This window comes from Crocodylus siamensis, chromosome 13 (genome assembly GCF_052110815.1).
Source record: "Crocodylus siamensis isolate JL-2025a chromosome 13, ASM5211081v1, whole genome shotgun sequence".
In the NCBI taxonomy this organism is placed as follows: domain Eukaryota; kingdom Metazoa; phylum Chordata; order Crocodylia; family Crocodylidae; genus Crocodylus; species Crocodylus siamensis.
In genome coordinates this window covers 24,646,985-24,666,639 of record NC_143407.1, presented here as the reverse complement: position 1 = coordinate 24,666,639, position 19,655 = coordinate 24,646,985, and the positions used below count along the sequence as shown (strand labels likewise).

Here is a 19,655-nt window from a genome sequence, read left to right as displayed (position 1 = left end):
ATATTGTTTGAATGTTAAACTTCAAGAGCTGACATTTGAGTGAATCAGAATTCTAATTTTTCGTTATCTGGCTGCTGAGAGCTTTCTGAAAAAGATGAAAACCTCTGTCCTTTGCTCAAAGTCGTGACTTTGCAGGCGGGGAGGGGACTGCTGCTGAAAGGATAGCAGTGCAATGGGTCAAATAACAATCTGCACTCTCTCTGACTCTCCCTGCAGACATCGCTCTTACAGCTCTCATAATTTGGCGTCATCGGTGTCTTTTTAACTAGTTTGCATTTCATATAGCAGCTTTTTTCTGAATACCCTGAAATAGCCAGGTGGCCGCATGACTTTCTGAATTGGCAAACCATCAGCGTTGTGGACCAGGGGAAGGGTTTGCAGGAAGATTGGAAAACAGGAAGCTTGATTTTTTTTTTTTTCCCCCCCTGATCCTGCAAGCATGCTTTTTAAGAAATCCCCTGGATTGGATTACTTGGGTATGTAAAATCACTTCAGTGGACCTTTTTCACAAGAAAAGACTGAGTAAGGAGGGAGGGGCATTTCCACCCCATGCTTTTATTAGGAGTCTGGAGATTTTTGATGTTCTCAAGCTCTCAGTGACTGGAGTGGTACATGCGAATCTTAGCATACAATTCATAATATAAAGATGCTTTTAGTACTTACCATTTGGGAGAAAAACTTCCAAAGAGGAATTGCTAAAAGCTTAAAAACCAGAAGGCAATTGCTAAGCACTCAGATGTTGTTTTATGTGCAAAGACCCCATGACTTTTAAGACTGCTGTATTGTTCCGCAAGGGAGAGCTTGCTTGTGATTTGTTTTCTAATACTTGGGGTTGGGAGCGCTCAGAACATCAAACCCAGGTCCCCTGTCAAACTGCCTGTTTGCTCCTATGTAGTGCACACGTCAGGATATATCTGCATATGACATCCAAGTTCTTTGCAAATAATTGTGTCCTGCAGGGAGTGGTAATATGGGCCTGGGACTATAGCTCAGCACTTATGGGTTCTGTCCCCTGCTACTGCTTTACTGCATGACCTTGTTCAGCTCATTTAATACTTCTGACATGAGTTTACTACTTTTTTTTTTGTGCAAATTGTGGGATAAGAAGATATTGACTTCTCTTGAGGTGAATATTAAGACTGATTGGCTCCTCTGTTTTAGTCTGTAGGTGCCTCAAGGGAAAATAAATCTCTATATTCACCCAAACAAAAAGCCAATATATGGATTGTTACATATACTCTGGATCTCTTCATCAGAAATTCCAGAGAAAGGCAAAGGGGTCTGAATAGATTTAATTTTTTTTAAGTAACTTTGTTTTCAGGATCTGCCCACTGGCATATGGTGAAAGAGAAGTGGAGGAGAAAGCAAACCACACACCTGAAAGACTGGCATGTTGCATCTTAAAAAGACCATCAGCCAAGCCTAGTCCCTGGAGTGGGGTGTGTATATGCGTGTTCTCCATGTTGCACTGCTGCCTGGCCAGCTTACCTGTCTCAGGCAGAGCATCTGCAAAGACAGCCTCAGTGTTTAAAAGTGCAGGAGTGCTTGGAGAAGCGGCTGTTTAAATTTGGCTCCTCCATATTTGTCACCTCCCAGCGTATGATGAGTCAGACCTGCCGCCTTTAAAAAACGAACAAAGCTAGTAAAACCTGATTTCTCTTACTAAGCTCCAGTTAGTTGTCCAGTGCCTGCCCAGCCACAGGAGATGCTGCTGGCTTCTGCTCCATCTGTGGCCATCCTCAGCTGAATTATTTCTTTCAACTCCATCAGCCGCAGCCTTTGGTAGATAGGGGGTTACCCAGGGGTAGCTGAGAAGCTAAGGGCTCCCACCGGTGAGGACATTACACAAGACTGGTGGAGCCTAGTACAACCCAGGGGGAAGTTGCAAGGCTGGTCATCTTGGGGATGTAATGGAAGGAGATAGAAACCATTCATTTGCTTGAATATTTTTCATTTGCAATCACACAGGACCTGCTGGTGCCTACGTTGATGGGGAATTGCTATTTTCAAGTCATCAGAGGGTGACATTGCCAGCTGGGAGCGGTGTCTAAATACTGCAGCGTGCTCTTGCTCATGTGGGTGAGGGAATGCCTTTTCTCTCGAGCACCAGCATGAAACAGCGCGCTGGGACCTGGTTTGAGTGATGCCGTCTCCAGCACCTGGCAACAAGCAGCGCATCTTTGCTTTTCGGCATTCAGCACAGCATTATTTGAACCGAAGCGCTTTTTGTATAAATGGCGTTTTAAGCTCCTCACCTTTTTTGAATGTAATTTTGACTTCATGTGATCCTGAGGTCTCCAGGGGCTTGGAGTGCAGCGTTGCCCAAAAGCATAAAGTCTGGTCTTAAAGTACAGCTGGTAGCATGTGGGAACCTTACATACATACCAGTGCGCCGGGGGAAGGATACTCGGGGGCCGTCATGCACATTACCATTGCCCCCACTTACAAGGTGCTGTATCACCCCGTGCAGGTGGGGAATCTGTCCTTGCTGTAGTATGGACGAGAGCTGCCTTGATGTTTAATGAGAGCTGCGCACCATGGTGCATGTCCTGTTCACTTGTGGCTTGTATTTCCCCTTCTGAATGTATCACTTCCAGCTGTGCAAGTGCAAAAACTGAGATTGCCGGGTAGTACTAAAAACCTGCCGTTGTCTGCCTAAGGGTGGCTTTGTCCTCGCACCCAGGCAGGCCCCGCAGAGTAGAGTCCTCATTATTTGTTTCTACTTTGGCTTTCCCTACCTGTGGAAATTTAGATGCAAAATTGAGCCTTCCAGTCGCATCTCAGCACCTGTGCCTTGTTCGCGGGACCTGGGCTTAAAAAATCTACTCGTTGGCTGTGAATGAACGGGGAGATTTCCTGCTGAATGTGCAGGCCAAATTGTCAAATAGTGTTAGAAACTAAACTTTCTCAAGAAGTAGCTTGGAGCGCTCCGGGCCGGCTGTCACTGCTCACAGCCTTTCTAAGGGTCGAGGTGCAGTGGAAAAGTGATGCTGGTACAGCTCTCAGGGAAGGGGTAGGGGGCTGCTTCAGCCTGTACTTTATGCAAGGTGGAGTCTCCAGAGTAGGGTCCAGGAGCAGCATTTTGGGCTTGCAAGCTTTCCGTTTCATTTTGCAAGGTTGAATGCTCGCCCACGCTGGAATCCATAGGCGGCTCTTGTGACGCTTTAGTAAATGTTTGCCTCTCGTTGACTTGTTGGGCTCTGCTTACTGTTTCCAGTTGGCATCTCTACCCTGGGTGGCTCTAATGGACCCGTCCTCTGATTGAAACCCGAATAGTGGAGCGATGGGAACAGGAATAGGGACTGCCCCGTGGTCTTGTGGGCAGCGTTGTTCTAGCCGACTCCACCAAAAGTAGTTGCAAGAGGCATTTTCTGTGGTGCCCTTATTTATTTATTGCTGTAGCAAGTTGTTCTCATACAGCCAAAAGATTCATTAGTATGGGGTTTTCCTTTTGCATTCAACACGTCGTGGATAGATGGCGGGGAGCTCTCCATAGTTGCATGAATAAGCCTAAGAGTTTGACCACTTGGTACAGTGAAAGGAAATGTCACCAAAATTGCCCTTTTTTGGCATAGTATCCTCTATCTTGGTTTGCTGTATGATATTTGTTTATAAGCAGAGCACTGAAAGCCCTGAATTCGTAAGAGTGCAACATCAAAGGTTATGTTTTGATTCAATGGCTTCAGTTATATCTGAAGCGGTTGGATTTATTCTTATGTAGTAGTAGCCGGTAGAGGCTCCAGCTGAGATCAGGGCCACACCACAAGGTTGTTTCTGCTTTATGGGTGGGCAGGTGCTTGGTGAGTTGCACTGGTGTAAATCTGGAGTAATCCCACTGACTAGTGACGTCCCTCCCGATTTGCAGCACTGACACACAGGCGAATCTGCCTAGATTCTCTTTTTACTACTTCGCTGCATGACTTGGAAAGGAACAGGTTGCTTTAACGTGTCGGGGCTTCTGCTTTTCCATCTGTTTTAGCCAAAAACAGAATAAGCAGAGGATGGCCCAACTTTGGGAAGCACTTTGAGATCTGCAGGTGAAGAGAGCTACCATCCAGCCAAATAGTCATGCTTTATGATTTCTTTAGGTAGGCTGGCTCTTCAGCGCAAAATAATAAAGATGAACTTTTAAAGAGAAAGGAGAGGCTGGAGGTGAAATAGAGCACTTATTTTGCATACCTAGGTACTTAAGCAGACTCGGTGAAGGAGCAAAGTAGAAAAATGCAAATAGTTTCTTCTTCCTTTGTAGCAGCTGAATCATCCACCGAATTGCCTGAGCACTGTGCGCTCACATAATGAGAGTCACTCATGTTGTGTGAAGGCAGGGGCAGCGGAGGTTGCAGCATAGTCTTTCCCCTCGCTACCAGAGCTTGTATGGCACTAGGACACATCTGTACTTTGAAATACCAGCGGTCCGTACGTACCCTGCTTTGCCCGTGCACTTTGCTTCCAGTGCCACTAAAGTAATCAGCTATTTATTTCCCGATTCCAATATGATTTTAAGGTTGAGCTTTTAGTTATACAAATGCAATATTCTTTTGGTGCAGAAGAAAGAAGATCATGGGTGTGATGGTCCGCTGCATTGCATCTCTACCACGTTCTGGGTTGAGCTGGTAGCACAGAGTTGATGAAATTCTCCCTCTGTAGAGCCCAGACTTTGGTGTTAGGCAGCGTAAAATCTCCTCCAGTGTCTTGATTTACTGAAAACGTTGAAGCAGCATTATTGCCACGGCTGCCGTGGAGGGAGGATAGTTTGGGTAAGATCCTGGGTCAGGCTTGGTTCGGTTCTGTTTCCTTCCCAGCTACAGAATTTCTCAGATGAGTTTCTTAAGCTCTGCTGGCTTTCCTTTCCTAATGCAAGGGGACTTCATGGCTTACGTGACTGTTGCCTGCGTAGTGCCTTGAGATCCTATGGCAAAATGGCAAGGTAGTGGGGCAGACTGTTAGCTACCACCATGCCATAATACACTGCAGCTGCTACTGTAATTCAGCCTGTCTAAAAATTCTGCATTGTGGGACTCGAAAAAAGCCGGATGCCAGGTTGCTTTAAATAATTGCTGACTTAGAGGGTTTCTCCCATCTCAGTGTCTTTTTCCTGGTGCCTTTTCACCTTTTGCTTGTTTGAAATGCCTCCTCAGTGCTGTCCTTTTTAAACATGCAGAACTAGGGGAAAAAAACATCTATCCTAGTGTCAGAAACTGGCGCCTGAATGAACCTGCGCAGCATAACAATTACCCGCGTGTAGAAAATGACCAGAGATTTGGACAGTGCCTTCATTTTTTGAGCGCTAGGAACTGGCTTCTGACCCTTTGCAAAGTGTTGTTAAATTTGGCCGTCTTCTGCTAACTGCCTCTTTTGAATACCAGATGTGTATTGGGGTGGAGGGGTGTACACAGCCCTTGCTTGTGTCGTTTTTGCCAAAAAGTCATAATTTGTTAGATTAGAGAACAGGCCACTTTTTGCTGCAAATGTTCCTTTGAAGATATTCTTCCCAGTTTTTGGAGGCTGAAGTCGCCATCCTTGCAGAGCATAGAAGGTATTACAATCGGCAAGTATGTTTGCAAAGGATTCGTACAAGTACTTAAACCAAGGTGCATGTCTAAACAGCAACAATTAATACTGCCTAGCTGAAATCTTGTGTTCCTACTGGGCTTTCTGGCTTCTTTGCACTTAGACTGGGGCATTAAGAAAAAAATCACCTAAATTTTTCAAATGCAAGTAGTCATTTCTCAGACCCTCAGTTTGGGTCATCTAGCTTAAGCTGCCTGAAAGAAGGCTGTTTTCTCAACAACAACAAAAAAAATAATAATTCTGAGCATTTGTCCTTGAAAAATCAAGCGTTGAGAGGCACCCAAAGTCACAATGGTCAATTTTGAAAATCTAGGTTGGTGTTTATGTCGAGCTAATACCGTCTTCTGGAGCCCATTTTGCATTTTATTCGTATCTTTATGGTGCTTCCATTCAGCCAGCCTCTGTCCCATCGCTGAGGAGTATTAAATGAGGAAACATCAGTGATAAAGAAAAGACAGCAGGGCAGGTCTTAATGCACCTAAAAGGAGACTTTTTGTAGCTAGCCTCTGGAGCTATACAGATATTGTTGAGTGTTTTATTTTCTTCCTATTATACACAGAAGACCACAACTTATTGGGGAAGCTTCCCGAAGGCAGCTGAATGGCGAGTATCCACTTCCACGTTCTTAAAGGTCTCATGAGGGGGCGGCCAGAGGCCATTATTTTGCAGGCAGCTTTTTACTGTCTGTCCAGTTTTCGGGCCTGTCATTTGGCTGCTCTCAGGAGGGGGCTCCGACAATTTGTCAGCTCAGCTAACGACCGAAGATCCACTGTTAAGGGGTGGGTCATTTCTGGTCCCTCGCGGGGCTATTGCTTGCTGTCTCGGGCACGGGTGAGTCCGTCTCACCACTGAGCAGGTTTCCAAAGCCTGTTTGCACAACCATTAAATTAAGGGTTCCCTTTTCACGTGCAAACAGATAAAACCAGGGAGGCCTGGGTATTGGGTATTGGTGCTTCTCTCTAAAGAGGGTGCTGAAGTTGGGTTGTATAGGTTTGGTTTCTCTCCTGCCTGAGTTTGAGACCTGCCGATACTCTGCCACTTTCCTTTTCACATTGTTTTGTTCAGTATTGACCTTTTCCCAGACCTCAAAGGATGAAGAGGTTTTATGAATTCAGCAAATACGTTGTTTAGCTTGCCTGCAGCACCAGCTTGGTGGGAAGGCAGCCAGTGGGTAGCAGCATAAAGCCGGCACTGACCATAATCCTTGTTGCAGAACCTTTTACCTCGCCACACCTCGTGCACCGGTATAGAAAGGCAGCCTCGTGCTCATGGCACACGGACAACTATTTGGAAGGAGGGAACTTACTGCCCGTATTTCCACTGTGGACAGGGAACAGGTGCTGCAGGGCTGTGCGGTGCCTTGCCAAAGTGCAGCCTCTACAGTCTCCCTTGCTGCAGAAGGAAGTTGCATTGTAACGGAGGCCCTATTTTGAAAACAGCTTGACTAGCACCAAGCGTTCCCTCCTGTCCTTCATGAAAGGTTGAGCCGGGAGGTTCAGTGATGGGTGCTGGACTTGAGAGGTTCAGTGATGGGTGCTGGACTTGAGATCTGGGTTGTTCCTGCTCTGTCTCCGGTTTGCGTGGGTGACCTTGGACTCGTTGCTTTCTCGCCGTGCCTCGGTCTCCCCATGTGTTGTATGGGAACAATTAATTAAATGGATCATTTAGTGAAAGCGCGTTGAAATCTCTGAATGAAAAGCCCTATATAGGGGTGAGGTCCTAGGGCAATAGGAGCGGGAGATCTGCCAGCAACACGGCGATCTCAGTGGTGCAAGCAGCTGCACACGGTGTTGGACTGAGCGGTGGTAAAACTGCAGATTCGTACAAGTGGTTCAGACTCTCACTGGACCAAGAAGCTGCCTGGCTTCTGTATTTTGCTTGGATACAATTGTGATCCTGTAGAAAGTCCCAGCAGGGGAGGCACCTTTTGCTCAGTGGCTGAGCGGCTCTTAAATGAAAAAAAATACTCTTTCGACCAGTGAGGAGAGTGGAATTCTTAAAAATCAGTATTTGGTGCTAAATTAGCATCCCACGAAGGCTGTAATCGGGAAACATAGGATTATTTTGCCTAATCTGCAATATTTGAATTACATGAACTTCACAATAATTATATTTTGCATGTGTGGGACTTCACTATGCCTGAGTAGCATTCAGATGTGGCACAACGTGTCTCACTGAATAGGGGGCACTGGGTGAGATTTTGAAATGATTGGGGGGGTTTGGGTGTCTTGAGACCCTTTAAAAATGGGATGCTCAGATCGCTCGAGATTTAGGTCCCTTTCAGGTATCCCAAGTCGGGCCCCAAGAACTCAGATTTTCAAAATCACTCATCACTTTTGATGCTCTTGATCCGTGGTATTTCCACCCAGTAGTTACATGAGCTCTTCGGTGATGCGGCCCTGTTACTGCTGCCCCTTCTAGGACTTTTCAGAGGATCATAATTATATCCAAGTAAAACACAGAAGCCAGACAGCCTCTTGAGTTAATTCTGAGATGCCTTCAGGGCAATTGAAAGGGTCTATTCTCTTTGCCTTGCCTCCTAGTGCAATCATGATGGGTTGCCTCCACGAATGTTATTGTAATTGCCGAGGGATGATGGCTCGAGGTTTATGACCCTGTCTGAGCCCCTCAAGTGAGTTATGGCCTTTCATTTACTCCTGGGGTCATATTCTCTTTATAATTGCACTAAAGTGACTTTCCACTGTGCTTGGTACATGAACCCAGACATGCCATAATTTGTCCCGTAAAACATAGCTGCCTCTTAATTACATGAAGTATGTGAGATTGTCTTCCCGGACATGGTAACTCCAGTTAAGTCCATATAAATCTCTTTGACCTCCTTTGCAATTTTCTTTCAAATAGCATAACTAATAGAGGTAGTCTTCACGAGCGGAGCGTTTGCTACTTACGCATTCTTCTTGGCTGTGCTCAAGTAAAGCAGGGATAAATCTACCCCCTTATGTCAGTGGAGTTACGCTGGTGTAAACACAGATAATGATCTCGGAAATTGCCGTAGGGGAATAATGATTGTCCCCTGTAGTCCAGCATCCTGGCTGTAAGAGTAGTCAGTAGCTTCGGCACAGAGAGGCTGTAGTAGGCAGTGATGAGATAACTTGCCTTCCGGGAAAATTTCTTCTTAACCATCCCAAACAAGAAGATGGCTTATGCCCTGGAGTACAGAGGGAGCACAAACGGCCTGTGCCAGGCCGTTTGCTTGTTGTTTTTAGTCTCTGCCATTGTAACCTTGCGTGCTTTTGTTAGCTATTGTAAAGTCAAATCCTGCTGATTTCATGCTTTTAGCTGTATCTGGGTCTCGGAGTTACATAGGTTGGGCTGTATATAAAGCCACGCGAGGCCCTCTCATGGTGGGAGCGGACAGCAGTACATCTACTGTATCTGTTGTAAAAGAGAGCTGCTCCTTCGCTTTCTTTAGACCCGATTCATCCGTGACTCTGGTGCTGCTGGATTCAGCGGTTCCAGCTGGGTAGAATTTGGCTCTTCGCGACGGCACCTGCAGCAAAGCGGTGTTGCTGCGCGTCTAGAAATCTCTTTTCTCCCTCTGGGGGACTTTGCCATCAGGGAAATGTCTTCTTTGAATCCTGCCTTTTGTAAATCCTGAATCATTAGTGCACTCTTTTGATGCATTTCTGTTGTTTGCCATGCAGGATGCCTGTACCGCTCTGAGGGCTTAAAAAGTCTCTGGGATGGAAAAAGGCACATAACATGATAGCAGAAAGCCATTGGTTCTCTCCTGGCTTCGTGGTCCTGTAGGGACACAGCTGTCAATGAGCGTGTCTTACTCTAGGGCAAGTAAAACTGCCCCAAAGGAGTTTTTACTCTGAGGAGTAATTTCTATCTGAGCTCTCCTTCAAAAACTGAGCTTTGGCTGGCTTGCCAGCTCTGATCTTTGCGCTAATGTCTGATGCATTAACCGGAGGACCTAGTGTGCAGTGAGAATTAAAGTGACACAAAGGGTTCCTTGGAGATGTGCGGAAACCGTATGTGCTGCACTTAGGATCAGCTTCTCCATGCGTTTGGTCACAAGGGGCTGGAAGAGCTGAGAGGCCAGAGCAGATTTGAAATGCATCCCTTGTACCAGAGTGTGCCATTGTTTGTGATTCACTCAGGTGCCTTGTCAGGAATGACTCTGACAGCACGGGAGAACGTTTCCTTATGAATCTGTAATATGGCCGGCCCCTGTGCATTGCCTGGGTGCTGCCATGGTCCATAGGTATGTAGTCAACACTTTTCATAAGGAGAGATCAAATTCATACGTTTTCTTTTCCCTTCGTTCTAGGCACAGGCGTGCATACTCCTCCAGAAGGCGCTGCAGACTCGGGAGCTGAAGGACTCCATGGCAGAGGAGGAATGGGAAAAGCTGATCGGAAAGAGCATCAGGCAGGTCACAGAGGTAACGAGCACCAGCAAGTTGAACATGTGTTCTGCCTGGTTAATGCTTTCTCTAGTCCTGCACCCCGTGCTGCAGTGCAGGCCACATGGACTCCTAAAAGGCTGCATTTTGAATGCATTTTTGTAGAGGTCCCATATTGAACTGGCACCAGTATAAGGATAATTGACTAAATTGGCAATTTGGGTTTTTTTTTGGCTGATGTGGCTGATAACGCCACCAATAAAAGCACTGTGCATGCATGCAGCCACAGCACAGCGTGCAGGTGGCCAGGCGTGCAGCCCGGCAGCGTGGAAAGCATCCGGGTCCGGCTGGTAAGTCTGCTGTGAGGGAAGGGGGGAGGAGGGGGCAGATCGAGGAACCCATGGTGAGGGAGGGAATGGGGCAGGGGAGGGGCAGGAGCTGCACAGCCAGGGTAGAGCGGGGGACGGAGCTATGAGCGGCTTGTCCAGGGGGCGCGGGGATGGGGTAGCGGCTCCTGTTGGTGCATGCGTCCTAGGAGGACATGGGGGGGTGGGTGCCCCGGATCTGCGCACAGGGCAAAGGCGGGCTGCCGCTGCGGGTTGGAACCGGGGCAAAGCTGAGCTCTTCCCAGTGGGGGGGCTGCGCTGGGCTGGGCTTTGCTCAGGGTGGGCGGTGGCAGCTCTGGGAGGGGACTACAGCAAATTTCGGTGTTGCTGCACCCTCTTCCCCCCCATAGCCTCCATCCAGTGCCACTGCTGCCCACCCTGAGCGCAGCCCAGCCCAGCCCAGCCTCCTGCTGAGAAGAGCTCGGTGCCACCTTGGCCCCAGCCTGCAGCAGCAGCCTGCCCTCACCCCGCGCACAGATCAGGGGCATGTGCCACCCCAGCAGTGGGAGCCACCCCCCCCCCGTACCCCCCAGACAGCCCACTCGCAGCTCTGTCCCTTGCTCTGCTCCATCAGTGCAGCGCCTGGCCCAGCCGCACTCTCTCCCTCATTGCAGAGACCTCCATCTGCTCCCACCCCACTCCCCTGTAGACCAGAAAAAGATAAGTGGAACTAGGATTAAGAACCAAGGATTCCTGGCTCCAGATTGAGACATAAATTGTGGTCCCTATTCCCTGCGCTGGAAAATGTTTGCCAAGAATTGGGGGAAAACAAATCATTCGTTTTGCAAACATGGTCCTGCAAAGATTGCCTCTGGTGAAAGGCATTGGAAGAAATTGGTTTGAAGCTATCTGAGAGGTAGTCCGTGTGCCTGCAGACTGGAAAAATATTCAGGTTGTGTTGGTTAGTGTATCAGTGGGTATAAATAACTAGTTTTAAGATACAGCTTTGTAGGTTTCTGAATGGGGTTGTCTGCAGGGGCTGAGGGCTGGACTTGATGATCCAAGTTGTTCCTTCCAGCCCTGTGCTCTATTTTCTACCTTTTTGTACAATGACCTTTTCCTAGGCGTAGGTTTCGTTCTTCACACTTTTTAAATTGGTGGTTAGAGTGGCTTTTAGCTTTTTATAGCTTGGAATATTAGCAACAGAACAAATTGCTCTAATTTCTTCCTCATTGGGTAGGGAGAAAAGAAATCTAAGCAAACCTATTTTAAGCAATTCTGAGATGACATTTATACAAGGTAGTACTGGGCTTTGGCAAATTGCTTTTCTTTGAATGATTTCATCAGGAAATGACGAATTCACTTTAAGGTAAACCCTTCCATTGCTGCCTGTCTCCCATATTGTGCTTTCTTACCTACTTTGGGTTAAATACCTGCAAGTTTCGAAAGAGAGCGCTCTGACATGTCAGGAAGCCACTGGATTTTATGATGCCTCTACATCCGCGGTTCGCCGACTTCGTGGACCACTGCCAGCCTCTGCTGGAGGGTAACAGCATTCAGTCCCTGCTGGCTGGAGGTCAGATGTAGAAGCTGAAAGTCTTTGTCCTTGACCACCCTTTCCAGACAGTCCAGTCCCAGTTTTGTTAGTGCAGAATTTGCTCGTTGTTTTGATGCAATGTAGTCTGCAAAGCTGGGAGTTCGCACTGGCCTCGCACCCACCTCTGGGTAGGCAGCAGCACAACTCACGAGGGAGCCTGCTGCTCATCAGGTTTGCAGCAGCACAGCCAGCGACTGTCCAGATTAAGCTTTGCCCCAGTGGCACAAGGGGTGGGGGAGAGGCTGCCCCCTCTGTTTTGCTTTCCCATCCCGTCTTCCTTGAGTGACCATATGCGCATACGCTGGGCTGGAGGGTCGCTTAGTCACGAGCAGGCAGCCTGGAGGCGGCTTTAACAGCACGTGCTGGCGCTGGGAAGAGAGCAACGTGCTCAGATTGCTTCTGTGGGTGTCGCTGTGTCCCTGTGCAAAACTAAGAGGCAAGAGAGGGGGACAGTTGGGAGTTAGAGCCTTAAATGAGGAGACAGCTGCCTGAAATAGCAGCCCTAGCTGCTACAGGGCCATGCCTCTTGCACTTACATAAGCTTGCTTGACCTTATTTATTCTCAAGTAACTTAAGCCCGCTGCCCAAACACGTACAACACAACCTCCAGGGCCAGGCGTGCTCATTTTGGTGCCTGGGCAATTGGCTAGTGCAGCCAGTAACAGTGCAAGAGTGTCACGTGGCAGAACTCCATTCACCCGAGGGTCTCGAAATCCCTTATTAGTATTAACTCGTAACGCCATCTCACTTTTCTCTAGCACCTTTCAGTAGATCTCAAAGCACATGACAAGGGATCATGGTGTTGTTTCAGTGAAGCATCCAAGCCCCTTCCTCCAGAACATGACACCCCGCACGCACTGCCGTATAGGTGGGGAAGATGGGATGCTGAGCCTGGGATTTTGCACTAGTGAAGCAGCTGGATCTCTAGAGTTGCGCTCCAGTTTTCTATCCGTGGCGATATGTTGCCTGTCCTGATCCAGTTGTCTGTCTACTGGGGTATGTGGCCTAATTCAGTTGCACAGCAGCCTTTCATGCTAAAGAAGTATCATTAGCATCATTTCACCCACAGAGAAGGTATGTTGGAGTGTGAATTGCCTGGAGTCAAGCTGTGAGCCCAGTGAGGGAACCCAGGCATCCTGAGAGCCGGGCTTCGTCCAGGGGACCGCACCACTCTCGCCATGTATGTTTTTCGGGGAAACTGCTGCTGGACTTGTCTGCAGTGACTTTGTACGTTATGGCTGAACCTGCGTCTGAGGCTGCTACAGTGTAAAGCCGAATCCCACTGCAGGGCTAGGTGATCCTTTTGGCCCACTTGCATTCATAAAGCTGTTTTCTTTTTGGCATCCTGTTTTGATGGTGCCTTGGCTTGAGAGGAGTCTTAGACCCGGGAATGAAGAGTCCATCTGTGATCCTCTTCCTTGGGTAAAGTCTGCTTGCTTCTTGCATGGAAGAGGTCCAAGGAGGAGCTGGCCTGTATCCGTCCTTCCTCTGCTGTTTCATAATGTTCGTGTCTTCATGAACGCTGGGCCTTTCCAGGCTGAATTATTCCGGGGTTGAGTTTACCTCTTGCCCAGGCCTGCACCTCCTGTTTTTCTTCACTGTCAAGTCTGTGCCACCCAGTTGCACGCATGTACTTTTCTCTCTGCAGCCCCTGTAAATCATTTGGCGTGCAGGTGGTGATATGCTCTGGGGCTGCCTTAGTACCTGCTGTTACTTGGTACAGGCGTAGTTTGATAGCCTTTCCTTGCCTCCTGCTCTTTGTGTGTGGGAGACTTGTACTGATGCTTCCTCTGTTGGATCTGTTCTGCAGATAAGCAGAGAACTTAAATCTTTTGGCCCATCTATCCAAAACTGTTCATCATCGCGGCAGACATGATTGTAAGCGGTAGTTGCCAAAGATTGTGAAAGCAGAGGAGCTGTGGGGAGTGCCTTGCTTACTTTGTCTGTGGCTATAGGTTTGAGTGCTGGCCCGTATGTTGGAGAAATAGTATAAATCCTCTAGAAAGGAAGTAGTTGGGGTGCCAGCCTGGGACTTCGTGGATGTTAGGGCTGTAAGAGACCTTGCGAGACCATCGGGTCCAGCCCCCTGCTTTGAGAGATCATTTAAGTTCCCTTCTCTGCCAGAGACTCCCTGTTTGTCCTTAGTCAAGTCACTTTGCCTTTGTGTGCCTCAGTTGCCCATCTATAAAAACTCAGCACCGTCCTTTCTCGCAGGAGTGACGCAAGGCTAAATACACTGGTGGCTTTGAGCTGCTCCAACGCGGCGGTAACAGGAGCTGTAAACACCAGTGGGTGAAACGTTAATTTTATTTTATTTTTTAATGAAACTGTCACTTTTTATTGGCCTAAAGAAACGTTTCCATGCAAGTTACATCTCTGCATACTGCTGGATACCGAGGGAGTGAAATCCTATCTGAACATGACCAGGGGCTTCCGGGAAGATGACGAAAAGCTCACTAAGCTGCTTGCTGCTGGGAGAACACTGTTTAAAGGGCAAGTTTCCTTAGTAACTTGGGGGCGGGCAGGGGCGGTCCAGCAGCACAGAGTACCTGGCGTGTTAAATGGGCATCGCTGCACCTCCATCCATCAGCATCGGGACTCCTGTGGTGGGGGTGGGGAGGGCTGGGGATAGCGCAGCGTGTAGAAAGAAAGCAGCTTGGCCTGGGCTTCTGTTTGGCTCGACGCCACCCCACCCTGCAGAGTCGTCGCCTGATGATATGGCAGGGTGGTCTCTGGAGGGTGGTTGTGTTAGGTGAGTGAGTGGGAAGGACGTGCCAGAGAGCTCGCTTTCCGATGGTGCTGGAGCCCTCAGCTAGAAAACGCCCTCTGCTCTCCGCACTGGGATCCGGGCTATCGCTTTGCTTCTGATCTTGGACTGGCTGTTCCCCCTTCAGAAATAGTCGGCATGGAAAGGTGCAGTGTAAGGGTTTAAAACCGGGCAGTTATCTACCTGGATTGGAGCAGGAGCATAGGACCACGTGCCATCCACATCCATCCATGCGGGCTTCATATTGACCCCATGGGCAGTAAGGGCGTCTTTGTAGCTACGGTGCCAGCCTTGCAGCCTGCGCACCCACATTTTATTCTCTGCTGCACCACAGACTCCTTGGGCAACCGTGGTCTTGGGCTCAGTTGCTCTGGGCTGCTCGTGGACTGTAGGAACCGAGGTAATAGCACAGGAGCATCGTGAGGGTCAGTACAGTGAAGCTGATGAATCCTTTCCTGTAGCATCTGAATTCCCATAAACGCCTGGTAAAGAGAGATTGAGCTTTGGACCAGAGTTGGGCAGTTTGGATGCAAAATAAACGAATACACAAAATTAAATATAAGGAAGGGTAGGGGGAAACAGTTTCCGATCCGTGACCAGGATCCTGCTTGTTTAAACTCTTGCATACAGGCAACAGGAGCGTAACATAAAGCTGCGGATTCAGGTGCTAGGTTCAGGTTTTAAAGGCTGGATTCTCAGGGCAGGTGGTTGTGCATGGTTGCTCCTGATTTGCAATAAAAGAAAACACATTGCCGTGATGGTGCTTACAAATGGAGTAACGTGCGCTGGGGAGGAGTGCAGTGTAAGAGCCTGCCCGGGACAGAACTTGCATGCATAAGATGCATTAGCTTGCCCTCATGTTTAGTAACCCAGTGTGCACGTACAGCTAGGAGTTAGTTATGCCTGCAGGCTGAGTGCACAGCTGTGTGCTAGGTGGGCCTCAAGAGCGTGAATGAATGTAAGAAATTCAGCCTGTGTCTTCTGTAGAGTGGAAAGCTAAGAAAATTCCCTTGTGTATTCTCTTCCCTTCTGGATTTTCTTAGCTCTAAATGTTCGACTTCTAGGCAGGGAATGTATTTTTCCTTTCCCACTTGCGTATTTCTGCGTACTACTAGGAAATGCTTTGTATTGTCTCCTTTATGTGCATCTCACTTGCGGATTTACATCTATCCGTCTGTACTCATAAGGCCACGGTTGCCGTGGTTTTGAGCACCCCACAGTCTCTCGGGTGTTCAGCGACCATGTGCGGTAGGGATGAGCTGTTATATTCTTTTCTCCTCTGTCATTCGAGACCAACAAAGGCTTAAAGGTGCAGTTGTGTTAGGACATGACCCTGGAAGACCTGGTTTCCGTTTCCAGCTCTGCCTGAAACTTTTTATGTGGCCTTAAGCAAATCGCCTCGACCCTGATCCTTACAGGTCTTTAGGCCCATGACGCCCTTTGACAGTGAGCCTGTGAGGAGGGCCTGACTGCTACACTGGTTTTTTGCCCTCCGCTCAGACCTCGCTGGATTTAATATCATGAATAACAATCCCAGCTTTGCTTTCCAGGCAGCTCTCCCATCAGCAGTAAAGTTTGGGATAAGGCCTCCCCTGCTCTAGCAACACTAGGAGCCCTTAGGAGCAGAGCAGATGCCCTGCGTAACCAGCTGCAGAGACATCACTGCCGTTCGATTGTGCGAGGGGCAAAGCAGGGCCTGCACTGCTGGGGGCAATAGATTTCCAGCTTGGAAACTGCCTTCATGTTCCTTCCTCTTAGGAGACGACCTGTCCATATGCTCGGACAGCTCAGATTGCTAGACCAGGTATTGCCGAGCTGTAGCTCGACCCGAGCTTCCTTGTCAAGTGGGACCGGGGATTGTGGAGCATTGAGAGCAGCGACAACCAGAGCAGTAACGGCTATTGCGACCAGCCAACTGCGAGCGGGGGCAGGAGGGAAATCAGCAGTTCCCCGGCTGTGCCTCCTCCAGCGTAATCCCAGAGCAGCAGGTGGCAAGTGTGAAGGAAAGAGTCTCCCAACACCAAACCCTCTGCTGTGCACCCGGGGGAGGAGAGGAGGACACACGTGTGACAGGCTCTTCACTTCTCTTAGTGCACTGATGCTGCACTAGTACAAGGCTGGAGGTAGCCTGGGCTCTCATTCAGGAGCACTTGGGTGAGTGGGACACAGGCCCGTACTTAAGGGCTTGACTGCGCTGGTGCTAGTGGTGTCACTGTCTAGTTTATTGGTGCAGGTGTCTTCAGTGCAGACAGGGGTGTTGCTTGTAGCTGTATTGCTCTAAGGACATAGGCAGGCAAGGTTATTTGGGTAAATGTGATATCTTTTGTTAGACCAGTTGAATATTTGGAAAAATTGTTCTTTGCCAGCTTTTGGGCACAGGTGCCCTTCCTGAAGCATGGGAAGACTCTGTTATGGGAGACTCCCTACGACTAAAGAAGGGTGCCTGTGCCCCAAAAGCTTGCAAAGCACAATTTTCCAACTATTCAGCTGGTGAAATAAAATAGTTCCCATTTACCCAAATAACCGCGTCTGCTTTCAGTACAGATGGGGATTAAAAAAAACTCGTGATACCAGGCAACTCCTTTTGGGTCTCAGTGGGAACTGCAGATGTTTGCAGCTGCTGCAAGTGGGACTAGAGGCAATTTTGGACCTGGTGCGACTCCTAGAGAAGTCAGTGGGAGTTTCTGCATTGACTGCAACAGGCTGTACATACTACTCATGTGCAGTGACCAGGATGTTTGAGACCAGGGAACGGAGATTAAAATGAAACAGAAATGGCCTGGCCTATTCCATTTTTCCTACTTCATTCAGCTTCAATGATGAATCCAATTGCACTTATGCATTGGAAAGGAAACGGGACTTTTTACAAGTGTTTAATATTAAAAAGGTTAACTTTAAAAATGTGAAATTGCTTCTGATCACTGCCTCTCTTTCCCCTCCCGCTGCTCCTCTTCCCCATGAGCTTTGTAAACTCTTCAGTGCAGAGACCATCTCATTATGACTTTATGCAGCCTCTAGCACAGCGGGAACCCGATCTCGAAAGGGGGCCCTGAGAGCTGCGCTAATTACCCATAATTAACAATGCTAGCCTGGCAGCATCCAATTTTAATATTGAGAAGAGCAGGCTTAATGCAAATTTGCCTGTTTTGTTTAAGCAATTGACTTGATGTTTTGTTATTATTATTATTGGAATAAGTGAAATGAATGGAGTGTTCCTAATCTGTAGAGTAATAGTGTGTGCGTGTTTTTAATTACATGGCTAATATTTGTTTCCTCTTTTACCTGGGAGACTTCAGAGCTGTTGAATCTTCTGTAACCTTGGAGGTTAGTGACAGCTCTGGAATAAGGCAGAAAGGCTTTATATTCACCGAGTGGAGTAATTAGCAGGTTATTCATAGTCAGATGAAGTGGCAGTGCAAGGTCTTGTCTTCTGAACGTGCCCGTCCAGGCACCGGATCTGCCGGCTGCATCCAGAGCCCTCGGCGTACCTGACCGTTAAGTGACTGTGTTTTCGTAGGTGGGATCTGGGGTTATGGATTCCCTTAAAGGTAACGAATGTTTGGGCTAGAGGTCTCTGCTGCTTCAGCAGTTGCGCATCATCTTATCTTTCCACTTTATTTTCCTGCGTAGCTATGCATCAGATTCTTCTGCCTTCTTATCTTGTTGCTGAAACGTATGCTTGGGCAGAGCTTGCTTTGCGCAATCAAATTGGTTATGGTCCTCTGAACCCGCTGAGCACCGGGCAGATGAGCCTGATCTTTATGCTGGTGTAGAGCAGGAGCAACTCGTCTCACGTCACTGTGCGCACCTAGGTGTGGACGTCTGGCCAGAATAAAACCGTTGCCTCCGATGCAGCAGATGGTCGCGCGCGTTGTGAATTGCACATTTCCTTTCCGCTCTTTCTCTTATGTTTGATGTGCCGAGCATCCTGCCAGAGTTGGGCAAACAGTTCTCAATATGCAGCTTATTTGTTAGTCCTTTTTTCTTTTCTTTGCTGTTCATGCATGGTCCATGCCTGGACTGCTGTCTTTATACATGCGTTGGCTGTTGAAAACTGAGCCGGATTTGCTGCTCCAGAAGACTTGGCAGCCCGGCTTAGCTGGCACTTTCAGTTGCAGCAGCAAATGGCGCGCGTGGAGGACTTTTTGGAGAGGCTTCACAGCACTTGCGCTGTGACTTAATAATCCAGCACATGTCCCAGGCCTTGGCCTGTGTTGTCACTGGACAGTTGCAACAAAGAGAGACTGCACAACGAGGAGGGCAGGGCTGTCCTCATTCCTGCTGGCTGGCTGGCTGTCATGCTGGTGTAGTCATCTGGCTTTTCCCTTTCTGGTGCTTTTAATTCATTGGCAGTCCCAAATGCCTGAGGCATCAAGACCAGGAGAGGAGTGAAAACTCTTTTTGGGCTGGCGTGTCTTAAAACTCAATGAGGAGTCGAGCAGCCTGCCTCGGCCACATCAAATGGGCAGCCCGCCTCTGCTAGGGAAACGGGGCATGAGGGATAAAGCATTGATATAGTTGCAAACCCCTAGTGCAGAAGTCCTGTACTGGTGCCAGACTGGTTTGTGCTGATTTATTCCCCACTCCCAGGTGCAGGCCTGACCTTTTTCTCTGCACTGATAATTCGCCCTGGGATGATGTCTTCAGTTTAACTAAAGTGGTGAAGAAAGCTCTACCCTAGGGCTGTAGTCAGCAGCTGGAGGCAGGGGTCCTGCTCCTGGCATCCCTGGGCAGGGTCATTGATCCTGCTGGTTTTTTACACCTCTTGTCTTCCCTTCTGTACCTCTTAAGTAATTCTGGCCTTGCCTCATCCCCTCTCTGCTTCCACTGAAGTGGCCTCTCTTTAGGCTGGAGCTTTCCAGTGTCTCCAAGCACCTGCAGTGCAAAGAAGAAATTCAAAGAGAGAAGACGTCTTTTTTTGTTGTCCTCTTTGGTGAACATAAGCTTGATTGACAAGTACCCTCTTGGCACTGGCATCTGGGAGTTCCCAGGCTCGAGTGTTAATGGATTTTTGCATTAGCA

At 48.4% G+C, this 19,655-nt stretch overlaps 1 protein-coding gene across 5 annotated transcripts in view; it reads left to right on the top strand.

Annotated features, from left to right (window-relative positions):
* The window catches only part of MYBBP1A (MYB binding protein 1a), a 73,420-nt gene that overhangs the window by 40,340 nt on the left and 13,425 nt on the right, over positions 1–19,655 (top strand). For all 5 annotated transcript variants that reach the window (XM_090026478.1, XM_090026477.1, XM_090026479.1 and 2 more), the window contains exon 24: positions 9,869–9,982. In XM_090026478.1, the coding sequence (XP_089882604.1) occupies positions 9,869–9,982 (114 nt within the window). The remainder of the gene's footprint in view (positions 1–9,868; positions 9,983–19,655) is intronic.